The sequence below is a fragment of the Apus apus genome, chromosome 2 (assembly GCF_020740795.1).
Source record: "Apus apus isolate bApuApu2 chromosome 2, bApuApu2.pri.cur, whole genome shotgun sequence".
In the NCBI taxonomy this organism is placed as follows: domain Eukaryota; kingdom Metazoa; phylum Chordata; class Aves; order Apodiformes; family Apodidae; genus Apus; species Apus apus.
Genome location: NC_067283.1, coordinates 10,833,529 through 10,847,593, shown reverse-complemented (window position 1 = coordinate 10,847,593; position 14,065 = coordinate 10,833,529). Strand labels below are relative to the sequence as shown.

The following is a 14,065-nucleotide window of genomic DNA, read 5'->3' as shown; positions in this document are numbered from 1 at the left end:
ATGAGTGTTTATCAGCTTTTTATTTTACTGTTCTTATGCTTATTACACTATTTATCATGGCAAATAGACCAAGAATGAAGAATTGTTGAAGTTACTCCATTTAGTTATGGTCTTCTTGTAATTAGGTTATGCACAAAGCCTTGATTTTATCTTGCTTTAGAAGCAGGTTAATCTGTATGAAATAAGGTCTAAATATCTTTCATCATGCATACTATTTTTTTTTTTCCAAAAAGCTTGCTTTTGATTTCAAGAGGACATCATTTACAAACTTCTTTTAGTAGTGAAATGACAGACCTGGAACTCCTGTCTCAATGGATATGCATTAAAATAGCAGGGCCGTGTTTACTGACTTCTTCACCAAAACCAACAAATAAACCAAACCAGTATGCTAGACACATTTTCCACTAACAATGTTGTCTGTAGTGTCCTAAAACCATTTAAGTCTGTTTGTCCAAGATTAGCAGTCTACAGCTGTCTCTTCTGTTGCTCTACTAAAATGTTGACACCTCATTTTTTACTTTTTTTAACCTTTAATAGTATAATGGTTAATTTGTAAGATTCCTGTATTTGACATTGTTTTTCTTTTTATTTTACTCCCTGCTTTTTGCATTCTCCTCTTTTTTTTTTTTTTCTTCTCCAACCCTTCATTCCCGGTTTTTTATTATTATTTTTGTCTTGTGTTACCTTCTTTCCTTCTCTCCCTCATTCCTGCTATTCCTGCTGCTATAGCCTCACAGGCTGGGGAAGCTGGCCGAGCAGGTAGGGGATTTTCCTGTTCCCTCAATACCCACCTATCAGCTTCCAACAGTGGGACAGACTAGAAATTGAGTCTGGAGATTTGGGGATTTTCAGATCCTTTATGAAATTATAAGCAAGTCCAGTATAGTTTATCTGGATGCAGGTTTCATCAGATACTAGCTGTCTGTTGTAACTATTTCGTTCACACTGAAAATAACAAATACCATAGTGATTGTCTTTGGTTTTCAAACTTGCCTGTTGCCATTATTTTATAAATCAATTCAGGTTTCATTTAATTTTTAAATATAAACAATTTTTCCTTGGTTTTGTTTTGTTTTTTTTTAACATTGCATATATTTCAAATAAGTTCTCCACTCAGCGCTAGTCTGTTACACTGCTGAGTTTACTAGTAGACTGAAAATTGTGTTGTTAATAGCTAGAGAGGATATTGTATCTTGTATTGTGTATAACAAGCTAAAGAGGCTAACATGCATGTGCAGCTCTATTACTCTTTTTCTCCTCTGGTGGTGGGTCAGTATCAGTATCTGTACAGTAAGTATCAATGGGTAGTGGTAACTCTTTCCCCTTTAGATACAAAAACCAACTATTTTTGGAACTCCCTCAGAACTGTTAGTGTTCAACAAATTGTGGAACTGCCAGTCATCATTGCAGAAATGCAAAATTTAGCTCTAGACATTCCTAACGTGAAGAATTGTATAATATATCCCAAATGGGACAGAAATCACTGGGAGTTGATGCTGTCTGCTGTCTTAAATAGTAAACTTCTGCATAACTAATAAAGGAGTTCCTGCAGCTGTAGATTGCCAGGGTTAGGTGAATTTGTCTGCTGGGGGAAAAAAATTCTAAAGTCCCAGTGTTCCAAAATGAAGTTGTGCTTTTCTTGTAGCTTTCTGCTTAGCAGTGATGTGGGGTGTGCAGCAGAGAGATGAGCCCTAGGCTAGAGCATTGACCATTCACATGATACTCAGTGGTGATGAGTTTGAAGTTTTGGATAAGGGAAAATCATAGCAGGTTACAAAACTGCAGGAAAGCTGTGGGTGGAAGGGCTAAAGGACTATCATCTCAGTACGAAACTAAAATTAGTCTAGTGCTTTTCAAGTAACTAAATATTGTGGCATAAAGCAAGTATTTAAATGCCGCAGCGGAAAACTGAAAAGAAACAGAAGTTTCTTAAGACCTTCAGTCCACGTTGGTTCATGTCATGCGTGCTACCTTTACGATCTTTAGCTTCAAGTATATTCTCTGTTGCATGTATGGAAGACTTTCAGTAAACCATGCTTCACATTCCTGACCATGTGCTTCTGCCATTGAACTGTCTCCTCAGCAATTTCCACGTTCCTTTATATGGCAAAACGTGTTAAACTTTTTTTGTGTGTATCCACGTGCTGATTACTTGGCCTTTTGTAGCAAATCAAACCTTTGTTGATGTGTGTTTGGTCAAGTAGTATGGCCACTTGTTGTTTTTCCAGTCCCCAAGATAGAAGTACCTGGCGGTAGGTATGTTTCCCAGTACTCTTTCTGATTCTGTGAAGCTGAGCAATTGATTAATAGCTTAAATATAACTTGTCATTTGATTAGCCTAATTAGCAGTGAAACTAACGTTTGGTTATTTGGAGGGTGAAACTCTTTTTTCTTCCTAGCCTTCAGGTTCTGATTAGCTGATGTTGTTGTTTACAGGGAACATCTGGACCAGATCCCACCACAGTGTATGTTGATATGAGGGCACTGAGGCACGACAGGTCAGAACCACCTTTTTCTCTAATACATACAATTAACAGAGTTTCTAGCAAAAAAAGCTACTTCAGCACACATTACGGTCCCTGAACACCTTTGTAATCCTCATAAATAATTTGTGCTAACTCGTACCACCAGCAAGCAGACATAGATATTTTTATTAGTTGATTTATTAGTTTTACCATGGTTAAAACTGAAGCATCTGACATCAGCTCTCCAATGACTAACAGGATTCCCGGCTTTTATTGCATTCAGGGTTTCATGACACTTGTGTTCAGGGGTGCAGCCTAGCCAGTCCCTAAGAAATGGAGTCCCACTGGGCCCCTTAGGTCCATGGAGGTGTTTCTTCTGGTCTTGGCAACTGCTAGTCAGTGGGGAGACCATACGGGAGTTTTGCTGCAGTTCTTCATGCTGCAGGGACTATGATGGAATGGATTATTGACTTTAGCTATTGTGAGCAACCACATTCTGTAGCTGGGCATTTTCTAGTTCTGTCTGTGATGTTAAATACTTATACAAAAAATGAGAACTAAAATTTACCATTAGTGGTATTAAGGAGGTATTTGAAAACTTCTAGTTGGAGCGCAACTTACAAATTTCTGTGTAATCTTAGCAAATACCCATGCGCATGCATTTCAGTTTTCCAGTACTTTGATTAAAAGGCTAGCAGGTAGTCTCTTTACAAATTTTTAACAAAAATTTTAATTGACAGTGGACCCAGCCCTGGAACCTTAAAAAATCATTGTTCAAATAGGAGGGGTTTTTTTCCTTTTTTTTTTTTTCCCCTTTCATCTTTTTTAAAAGCTTACCAGAGAATTTGTTCCCCTTAGGGGAACCCAACCTTGGCTATATCAAAGTGATCATCTCAGCTTGCAGGGTGCAGACCTCAGGGCACTGCAGGCCCAAATTGTCCTCTGGATAGTGAAGGCAGGTATACATACAGATACTTTCTTGTAGGACATGGAGGAAGAAAGGAATTGCAAGATACTTAAGATACTTGACTCTCTCACCATATCTTTATTCGTTTTGCACACAACGTTAACTACAATAATGTTCATACTTGATCCACCCTTTGGGATACTACTCTCTGCATAACCCAGCCATAGAAAACTTGGTCTTCCTGGACCAGCAGCTGTGACACAGTCCCTGCTCAAACTCAACCCACGTAAAACAAATGCCTTTTTTTATGAAAAGGTGTCACCGTTACGTGAGCTTGCATTTGCTGTATTGCACTTTTGAAAGGAGATTTGCTAGAGAAGTTGAATGATTTAGGTTTTAAAAAAAAAATGAGAAGTGGAGCATTTCTTTAATAAGAGCAGAGCAAGCACTGTGGCCAGGACAGTTCTCATCCAGCATGAAGTGGTCTCTTAGGCTCCTGCAATCACTGGAGAGGCACGCACACCACCAGCGTAACACAGCTCAGGCATGCTCCAACATGGGATGAATTGACCTATAAAGTACCTTTCTTTCTGTATGGATGAGGAAGGGAGCTTACATGACTAAATTGGAAATCGAGTGTTTATTTTTCAATAGATACCATAAGGTGAAACTTATTTAATCATTGTCCTTGCTCTCATCTCAGAGCTCTGAAGTGGTTGAAGTTAAGTTGAACACTATAGATAGGGTTAGATATATGTAAGCAACACTCAAGTGCAGGAGAAAGAGCTAATGAATAATTTAAAATAAAGTTGTAGCCATAGATTATGTAGATTAATTAATAAATTTGAATTATTTTTTTCTTTGAAGATAAATTTATAGAATATTAGTTTGAAGGGAAGTATATAGAAACAAATATATACAAAAAGAAGATACAACATTCACAGTTAATAAAAATAATAAACAATAAAAATTAATGTGTATATTTTTATATAGAGGAGATAGGATTTATTGTTCATATGGGTCTCCTATTTCCTTGCCTTAGCATGTCATTGAGAAGTAGTCATAATTATCAAGATCACACTTCACAGTGTATTAATTTATATTCAGTAACTAGTTCTGTAGAACCTGAAAGATAATCTTTAGAGTTAGCTTCTCAGATTGTGGTAATGTAGATGTTAATTTGATGGATTAAAGCTATGCCTCATTTACTCAGTCCTGTGGAATTCAGAGTGAGATTCATGGGTCATAAATTAGAGGAGAAAACAACTTTATTTGACATAGTCACTTCACACTTGCTGTTTCTAACCATTTTAGTGGAGCTGGATGTCACTATTGCTTAACAGTAACTGAAAGATTGCTGTACGTAGCTGTGAGTCACAACCCACTGAGTCTTTGCAGTCTCAGCCAGTCCCCCAACAATATGAAAAATTGATACAGTACATTTAATATGGGAGGTTTTTTTCATATTTTATGTTTTAGAAGAAGTTTTCCAGAATTTGAGAAAGATTTAACATCTTCATTTTCCTTTTTGGCATGGTAACACTTTCTAGTTTCTGCAAAAAGCAGCTCTAGTTCATCTCTTTGACATTATTCAAATCCTATTCACATCTATGAACATTAATGATCAGTTTGAATACAACTATTTCAAGCTCATCCAGTAATTTTGTGTTTACACACTTCACAGCTTATGAAAATATTGTTTGATAGGAGATCCAAATGCCTGTGCCATGCACAATTTGGGTATAGTTGGTCAACCAAACTCGTTATTTCCTCCCAGCTGTCACTGGATTTGGGTGGTTTGCTTCTTGTGTCAGGTTGGGGGCTCTCAGACACTTTCTGTGAGTGCCTTTGTGTTGTTTTGAGCCATCAGCCCACTGGTTTAGCCATTGGGACTCTGCAACTCTAGCCATAGTTGTCAGCTGAGGGAAATGGCAGGGACTGGGCTCACTTGGTGGTTCAGACACCTTGTGCCAAGGGGTGCAATCACTTGGTCAGTGGCTGACATTGGTTATGATACTGGGAAAAGGCTTGATTGCCTAGCTGTGAGCATCTAGAGCAGCTTTAGATGCTATATCTACTCCAGCAGCATCTCCATAGAGCTCATGTTGTATTTGCTAGCACTGGTGAGTTGTCCCATGCACCCTTTGCAGTCTCAAACAGCGTTAGACACTGAGTAGCATTCTAATAAAGAGTATACAGCTCAGGCTGGCTCTTGGTGACAATGCATCAGTAGTGTTGTACTCAGCATCTCATTGATTTTCTAAAATCCTTGTGTCCTCAGGATGGCCAAGAAAGAGAGAGCAAAGACAGGCAAGTCCCAGCCGGGCTGCTTGGTAAGAAAACAGGAGAAGACTCCTGAGTTAGCACCAAGAGGCTGGCATGCTTGCGGTGCAGTGCAGTTTAGAGTGGTTACCTCAGATCCAAAAGACAAAAAACAGGCGTGTGTGAGGCCCGGCTGGCCCCGTGGGCTGGATCCCTGTGCAGCTCTGGTCCTGTCCGTGCGCCCACGGGCGTCTGCAGGGAGGGCAGATGCACCAGAAGTTCAGGCATGGACGCCCTGTTGCAGCATTGGCTGCACTTCTCTGCCTCTGGGAAAACAACTTTATCCCCTGCCCTCCGAAAAGGAACAAGAAATAGAATAAATATATTCATATTCTTGTCCCTCTGTCTGAACGGCTGGTTTTCTGATCGCTCCATCATCATTTTAGATCACTCATGTTCTCCTCAGGAAGCTGTTCAGGTGATTAAGCACAAGATACCTAAGTATAGTAAAAGCTGAGAAGTACCTGGAAGATAAAAAAAGAAAGAGAGAGACCCCTTTTCTCACCATACCAAAGCACCATATATTTGAAAGATGTTGGCTTTTATAACTCTTACATGCTTTTGTAGCAGTAAAGATATAAACCTAAAGCCCAAGCCTTCCTTTTATCCAGGATGTTCTCAAACAATATGTACATGTGTTTATAAAATTTTAAAAGTCCAAGAAAAAGCACGTCTCTGATATTAGGATAAAAATTTCACAACCACCTCATCCTGAACAGCAGGTTAGTTCTTGGTAGAAAAATTATTTATTGGCAAAAGAAGCCAATTCCATCAAACTGAGAGAAGACCTCATGTATTTCAAAATAAATCTTCCTTTCACGTAGACAGAACAAAGGTATTTTTAAAGTCTTCTTCAGGACACCAGGCTGGATTTTCAAATGTTTCAGTATATTTGCAAATATTCTAAAATATATATGTGTTTTTTAAGATTAATTCAAAACTGTTCTCAAAATGTTCCTGTTTCAACCTGCTAGTTTAAATTTTGAAATTACCTTAAATTTGAAACGAAGCTGGTATGAATAAGAAATAAAATACAATGAAAAATGTTGAAATGTTTTGACTGCTTTGAATTTTTTCTCAAATTTTAAACATAAGAATTTTTTTTTCTGCATTTCTGAGTCACATTTAAAATGTTGTATGGAGGCTTTTTTCAGTAGTTTTAATTAGTGAGCTGAAAAATCCATCTGGTGATGGCTGTGGGAGATCATTGATGTTCTCCTGAAGTTGGAATCTCCAGCACATCCTGGGAAGGTAAACATCCCCTTGCATCCTGATGTTCTCTTCTACAGCAAAACCTCATCCATAAAGAAAAAAAAATTACGAAAATCATTGTCCTGCCCTAAGTGGGCAAGGAAAGATCTACTTTGATATTGGAATTTATTTTAAAAAGAAAAAAAGAAGTAAAAGGAAACAAATTCAGTGCAGTCTATGTCTACCTCCAAAAGCAGGTAAAAATGTCACCAGTCTGCTTGTTCAGGAGCAGGTCATGACAGCTTATGAGCTCTGATAAGAGTGAAGGCTTAGACTTCTAGGTGTGAGAGCAACTAATGAAGTCACATATGTATTGATGAAGATTTTTATATCATTTTGCATGCATTTGTAATAGAGAATTTGCCCTTAATTTGCCTACAAATTGTATTTAAGCTGATTATTGAACTACATACACATTTTGTACCAAATTGGGCAGGAATGAAGGCTTTCAACTATTGTTAGTGAACACTGTTCTCGATCTGATATCATCTCTAGAGTCATCTGTGCAGGCATCCTTACACCTCATACCCTTCTCATCATGTCTTTAAATTCCAATATTACCTTTGGTGAAATAATAGGTGTGTTAAATGATTATCTATTAAATTTTGTCTAGTTAAGTGTATTTTTTTCATTAGGGTTAGAGAAATTGAAAATTTAATTTATTAAACCTTTTTATGGGTTTTTTACTAGATTTCTTTTTGAGCTACATGTGATGGTGAGCTGCTTGGATATTTTTTGGGCACAGACATGCTGAGGCAGCTGGCATCAGAGAGGGAGCCAAGTTCAGATGAAGAATATTGCCAAATAGACTAGAAGCACCAAGATGGTTTTGGGTTCAAGTTACTAATTTTTTAGTCCTTGTGCTATCCAGACTCTCTCACTGAAATACTCCCAGTCCATCTTTAGAACAATTATTTTACTCTGATTACCCTTTGTATTTATTGAAAAAGCAGTTTGTGAAGCAGCACAAATAGGTGTCTTCACTTCTTATGTGGTCACTGACATCTTGGAGTGATGCAAATTAGTGTCTGTCTTAAAAAGTAAGTGGCCTTTGTATATAATTGTCTTTAGGAAACTTGATTTCTTAGGAAGTAATTTGCATGTTGCCTTAAATTTTATTTTTCTTTTTTGGACTTTGGGGGTGTTCAGAGAGCTCTGACCTCCCATCAGACTTGCTCAGGCATTGTCTCATTGACAAAGGTGGTTTTGGAAGATGGAAATTCTGTATCTCATTCCTCAAGAAAAGAGGAAAACACTTGTAGCATTTCAAAGATAAGTTACTTATGACTTATTTTTATAGAATGTTTATATGCTCAGTCTGAAATGCCCAGTCTCAAATGCAGGCTCTGTCAAAAGAAATCAGTTGAGGCTTTGGCTTCATTTTATTATCTTCCAGCATTTCAGACTTCATGCAGGAAAAGAAAAATAGCCTTTTATTCTGTCTGTCAATTGTTTATCCTTCTCCTCCACATGTACTGAAACTTCCATGTTGTGTATACGTTGTTTTGGTAATACCAAGCAACAAAGCCACAGGAGCTTTTTTCCTAATTGTCAAACACTTACTACTCCATCTACCTTGAAAAATACTCTTATTATAGGCTTACCAGACAAAAGAACTACTTAGCTAAATTATTATCTAAGCTGTAGCCACAGCAGTGCTCTCTAGCACAGTCGCTGCATGGAGGATAACTATTTTATGGCCACGTAGTAGGGAAAAGAGGCTGGGGGGAGGGATATGTCAGCAGGAGACATGCTAATGGCAAGTGACAGTAAAATTGTTACCTTTTGTGAAACTTTAATTGATTAATCATACTTGAAAGCCACTTGCCAACAGTAGCACGAGAGAAACTTTGAAGAGCACTCCCTGATGTGCTGAGGAGCACTGCTTTTTCCAGCTCTTGTGATGGGTTACAGCCTACAGAGCCCTGTCACAGGTTGCAGAAAATCCCAGTTCTCAATTATTTACTCTGTGTGGGGTCCAAAGAGGTAATTAAAACTATTATTGTTCCCTTTGACGTACAACCATCTTTTATCTTGAGAGGGTAAAGTGTGTAGAGTTTTTTCAGGTTTGGAAGTGCTCTATACCTGCTGAGATGATAGAGATGACCAAGGCTAAGTCGTTGGCCTCAGAAAACCACCAGTGGTTTATGTGCAGTAGGGTCTTGCGTATTGATTTGTGCCAGGTACCACCTCCAGTTGTGCCATACCAGTCATCCCAGGCTTGGAGGACCTTCCCATATGGGTGGCTTTAATTCCAAATTTCACATTGCCCATGCTTTTTTATTTTTCAGATTGTCTGTTGCTTTAGCTATTTGGGGTTTTTCCTTTTATCACAGAAGCAGGTTTTTCATGGAAAATATGAAAAGCCTTTCAGCCCTGTGAAGTCAGCAGAAGAGGTAACTCAGTTAAGAGGAGGAGGAGTTGAGTTCTTAAAAATAAAACCTAAAGTTTAATTATGGTAAGTTACAGTGCAGTTTGATTTTGTGGAGTCTATGTAGAAACATACGCCCTCGGCATTTTGCCCGTTACTTGCAGAGTCTCATTAGCGAGTTTAAATCATGGTACTGGCAAAACTCCTTGTTCTCATATTTTTGCTCCAGAGAAGATACAAGCCTTAGCCTTTTAGCAGCACTGTGTTTTGTTTCTGCCATGCAAACACTACTGTCTCAAAAACCCTATTGGCACTTTTTCTGATCTACAAGAAACAAAGGTCTCAGAAAGAAAAATTAATTCAGGATGATAAGCATCATATCAACACTTCCCATTCTATCTTAGAGGAGAAATCTAGGTCTGTGTAGCATGGAAGGAAGGTTCTTTCTTGCCATTCCTGCCTGCATCAGGGGGCAAACCAGAAGACTTGTTCAACCTCTCTGCACTGGGTAGTCAGTGTTTAGGAATAAAGCTGACTATTAGGAATAAAGCTGATGACCAGGAAAACTGAAGAGGTGCAAACTATTCAGAGCATTTTCTAAGGGGCTGTACTGTTTACATATGGGGATCTAGAGTTATAATCAGATTTGTAAATGTACCTACTATAATAGCTTTAGAGGATGCTTGATGTTTACAGGTATAAAGCATCTTCTGTTGCAGAGCCAAAGAAAGGGACAAACATCCAGTAACATTCCGATGGGAAATCACCCTCTTGTCCCAGACAGTCTGAGCTGTGAGACTAAACTAGGGAGATGGGAGCCCTGCAAAGCAATTTCTGTGCTTTCTAAGGAAAGATTACTAGCTCTTGAAGAATTTCCCCCTTTGAAATAGATCTGTTTCTTCTTTGATAAAGTCATCCTCAAGGGATAAGATTATGATTTTAGTGGAACAAGGCAGTAAGACTTGGCTTTAAATGTGTTTTTTTGAAAGGGGATGTGATTTTGCATACTTTAACTACAAATAAAGAAATTCCAGTTATATTTCCCTGGAGGGCTTAGGGGAAAGAGAATGCCATCATGTGTACCAAGTAAGACAAAGGGAAAAGAAAAAGCTGTGGTTTTCCAGGAAAGTAGGTGTACTGCAGGTGTACATTTGTGTAATTGTTTGCATTTAATTGTGATTGTGATTTGATTTGCATGTGATTCTTCAAACATGAGTAAAAGAACTAGATGGAAAATGGTACAATTTTTGTTTTTACAAACCAGTTTTGAATTTCCCAATAATCATAGAATCATAGAATGGTTAAGGTTGGAAGGGACCTTAAAGATCACCAGGTTCCAACACCCCTGCTATGAGCAGGGACATGTCACACTAGACTAGGCTGCACAAGCCTCATCCAACCTGGCCTTGAACACCTCCAGGGAGGGGGCTTCCACAACCTCCCTAGGCAACCTGTTCCAGTGCCTTGCTGCCCTCATGGTGAAGAATTTCTTCCTGATGTCTAACCTGATATTCCAGCTTATTAAAATACACCAACACTTTCATACCTGAAGAATGCCAGATGCTGTTAAAAAAAATAAAACAAGGGATTCCCTATTGCAGAGTATACTGAGCTGCTTTGATGTTACAGGTCCTTCTCTTTCAATCACACTCCTTACAGAAGCTTAGAATTGATAAAACAAGCTGGCCACTCACATTTCTGAAGAAGATTTATTGCAAATTCTTCCTTTTTGTTTCCCCTACAAGCCATACTTCTTTCTTTAAAGCTTCTCCAGGCCTAGCCCACAGACTGTGGTGTTCTGTAAGAGCTGGAGATTCCTCAGTGGTTTCCATCTTCCCTTTTCCCTCTTCTCTTGCGAGCCTTTGTGGGGCACAGTAAGGTGAGGAAGGGTTAGGAGAGACACCCAATTCTCCAGAGTCCCAGTCCACTGCATTCACTTGAAATAGTTGTATGTTGTGTTTGCAAAGTTAATATAAACAAATTTAATGTATTTAATGTATTTCCCATATAATGAAAGCTGAACATTTTAAAGTAGTTTAAGGTTGAAACCAGATGTAAACATGGCTTGGAGGTATTTTCTGGCCTCAATAATTCTGTTGTTCTGTGTGAAGGGACTAGAGAGAAAGTCTCATGAGGAGAGGCTGAGGGAGCTGGGGTTGTTTAGCCTGGAGAAGAGGACACTCAGGGGGGACCTTATCACTCTCTTCAACTATCTGAAGGGAGGTTGTAGTCAGGTGGGGGCTGGGCTCTTTTTTCAGGTAGCTAGTGACAAGACAAGAGGGCATGGCCTGAAGCTGCTCCAGGGGAGGTTTAGGTTGGATATTAAGAAGCACTTCCTCACGGAAAGGGTGATTGGACATTGGAATGGACTGCCCAGGGGGGTGGTGGAATCACCATCTCTGCAGCTGCTTAAGGAAAGACTGGATGTGGCACTTAGTGCCATGGTCTAGCTTGTGTGGAGATATTAGGTCATAGGCTGGGTTTGATCTTAGAGGTCTTTTCTAGCCTCAGTAATTCTGTGGTTCTGTTACTGTGGTTTTTTTGCATATACCCATGGTCTTATATGATAAATCACTATTACTTTTTTAATCTCTGAAGCTTTGAATATTCCCTTTCTAGCCCAGAGTTCAGGCCTCAGTCTGATCCCTTTGCAACTTTCTAAACTGTCTTAAATCCCCATGTAACCTCTTCCACTTCTTTATTCAGTAATCTGAAGAATTGGAAGCTGTATACTTTTTAGCTCAGGGAATTTGGGACATGAAGTGTAATTTAGGTTTATAGTGAAGAAAAGTCTTTACATTAAAGGAAGTGATTTAGCGCTAATTCTTTAACTGAACTTGTTGATTATAGAATTAAAATATGTCCCAGACATATAGAAGACTTAATGGTTTTTCATTTTGTTGGCAAAGTTTTGCCTCAATCCAGAAACTCCCTTTTTCAGCCTCAGTGGTTTTTATCCATTATCTTGAATTTGTCATGAGATAGGAGGAAAACTGCTCTGAGGAAACCAGGATGATGCAGGGAATCTCTTCTTCATGATCTAGTTTCTCTCTTCAGCCCAAGTGTTCAGCTGTGCCATTGTCCTGCTTTCCTGACCTGGCTATTTGAACTGGTATATGATTTTGGAAGGCAGAGCTTATGTTTGTTGGTCCATATTCCTATTTTTGATAGAATGAGCTCATTGACTTGTAAATTCTGGAATAGTTTTTGTAGAAATATTTTATTATTTTAGTAAAGAGAAGATGCACAGAAAGTCTTGAGTGCCAAAGACCCCTGACCCCAGTCCAGCATCTCACTGCTGACTGCAGTGCCTGTCTTGTCTTTAACTACAGAAAATCAGCACAGGCTGCATCAGCGTTTCCCACCATCAGTCTTCCTTAGGCATCATGCCAACATTAGACAGTGATACATATCTGAAAGGTCTTCATGATGGCCATATTTCCTGGCCATTTGAGTCAGAGCTGGGAAATCACTGTGCTGTGGATATAGCAACACAAAACCACATGTGCTCTCTGGCATTAAATGCCTTACAATTAGATTGTGATTAAAATTTCTAATTAATTGGGTGGTTGTCTTTTTTCACCAGAAAAGACAATTTTATTGAAAACAGAAGAGTATGTTTTGACAGATCTTTTTCAAATTAAGAGAAAAGGTAGAATTCTCCAAGTTCTCAAAACACTCTAATTTTTGAATTTTTGCTGATGATGGTGGTTAATTATTTTCAGTTTGGAGAGATAATTAACTTAAATTTCAAAACAAAACAAAAAAACCTGAAACACTAAGCATAAATAACGTGTTTTTCTGACAGCAGCAGTTTTTTTCAGATTCAGTTTAAAGCTTTTTTCCATATTTCATTTTTTCATTCCAGTGTAATACATAGAAATTTCCAGAACTTGCAGGATAGGAAAATACCCACTTCTCCCCCACAAGCTCCACTTCTAGTGTAAGGTGGCAATCAGCAGGAAAACTTAAGGAATCAAACAAGAGACCATTGACCTCAGAAAGGCTATGGACAAGGAAGGGACTTAGGAGAAATATATTGGTATTTTCTATATATACAATGTGCTTCCAATATATGTTAGGATGCAGGATCACATCTATCTGATTTCCTCTACATTTTTTTGCTGACGGTTCTAAAGAGTGGCAACATGCTAATCAGCTTCTGAAATTAATTAGTGTACAAAGTAACAGATTGAAAATACTTAACAAATCAAAAAGCTGGACTTCCAAGCTGACGTGACTGCAAAATGGCATCGTGTGAGAACAGGCTGCTCAAGTTAGGAGGAAGAATAATAATTAAGGGTTGGTAGGATAGACAGGAAAACAAGAGCTTGAGATGATGGAAGATGTAGTGCTTCAATGACCAAGCCTGGCTAACAGCAGCAGGAGGAGGAGGGCAGTTACCATGGCTCAGCTTGTGGGAATGGCTATACAGGGAGGAAAAAAAGCTCAAGATATGGAGTTTGGCCAAGTGTTAGAGTAAAAGGCAAACTCTTTGTGCTGAGTTAGGTTTTAAAAGAAAATAAACAGTGGGAGAATCTCTTTTGAATTGGACATGGAGAGCTAGTTAGAAACAAGAGGAATCTAAGAGCAGTTCGTGCCAAGCATCGCAGTGAAGAGGTTCCTGACTATGAAATACATTCAGCTGGGAAAAACACTCTGAAGCGAAGTGGAAGAAGCCTCTTCCTTTGAAATGCTACATCAGACACAGACAAAGCACTAGAAAGTGCACTGTAGGGAACACACTTT

At 38.7% G+C, this 14,065-nt stretch overlaps 1 protein-coding gene across 5 annotated transcripts in view; it reads left to right on the top strand.

The window, feature by feature from the left end:
- Window positions 1-14,065, top strand: part of DIP2C (disco interacting protein 2 homolog C) — a 321,779-nt gene that overhangs the window by 288,599 nt on the left and 19,115 nt on the right. For 3 of the 5 annotated variants that reach the window (XM_051612588.1, XM_051612586.1, XM_051612585.1), the window contains 2 exons: window positions 730-759; window positions 2,437-2,498. In XM_051612588.1, the coding sequence (XP_051468548.1) occupies window positions 730-759; window positions 2,437-2,498 (92 nt within the window). The remainder of the gene's footprint in view (window positions 1-729; window positions 760-2,436; window positions 2,499-14,065) is intronic. The other 2 variants (XM_051612589.1, XM_051612587.1) reach the window with 1 other exon arrangement.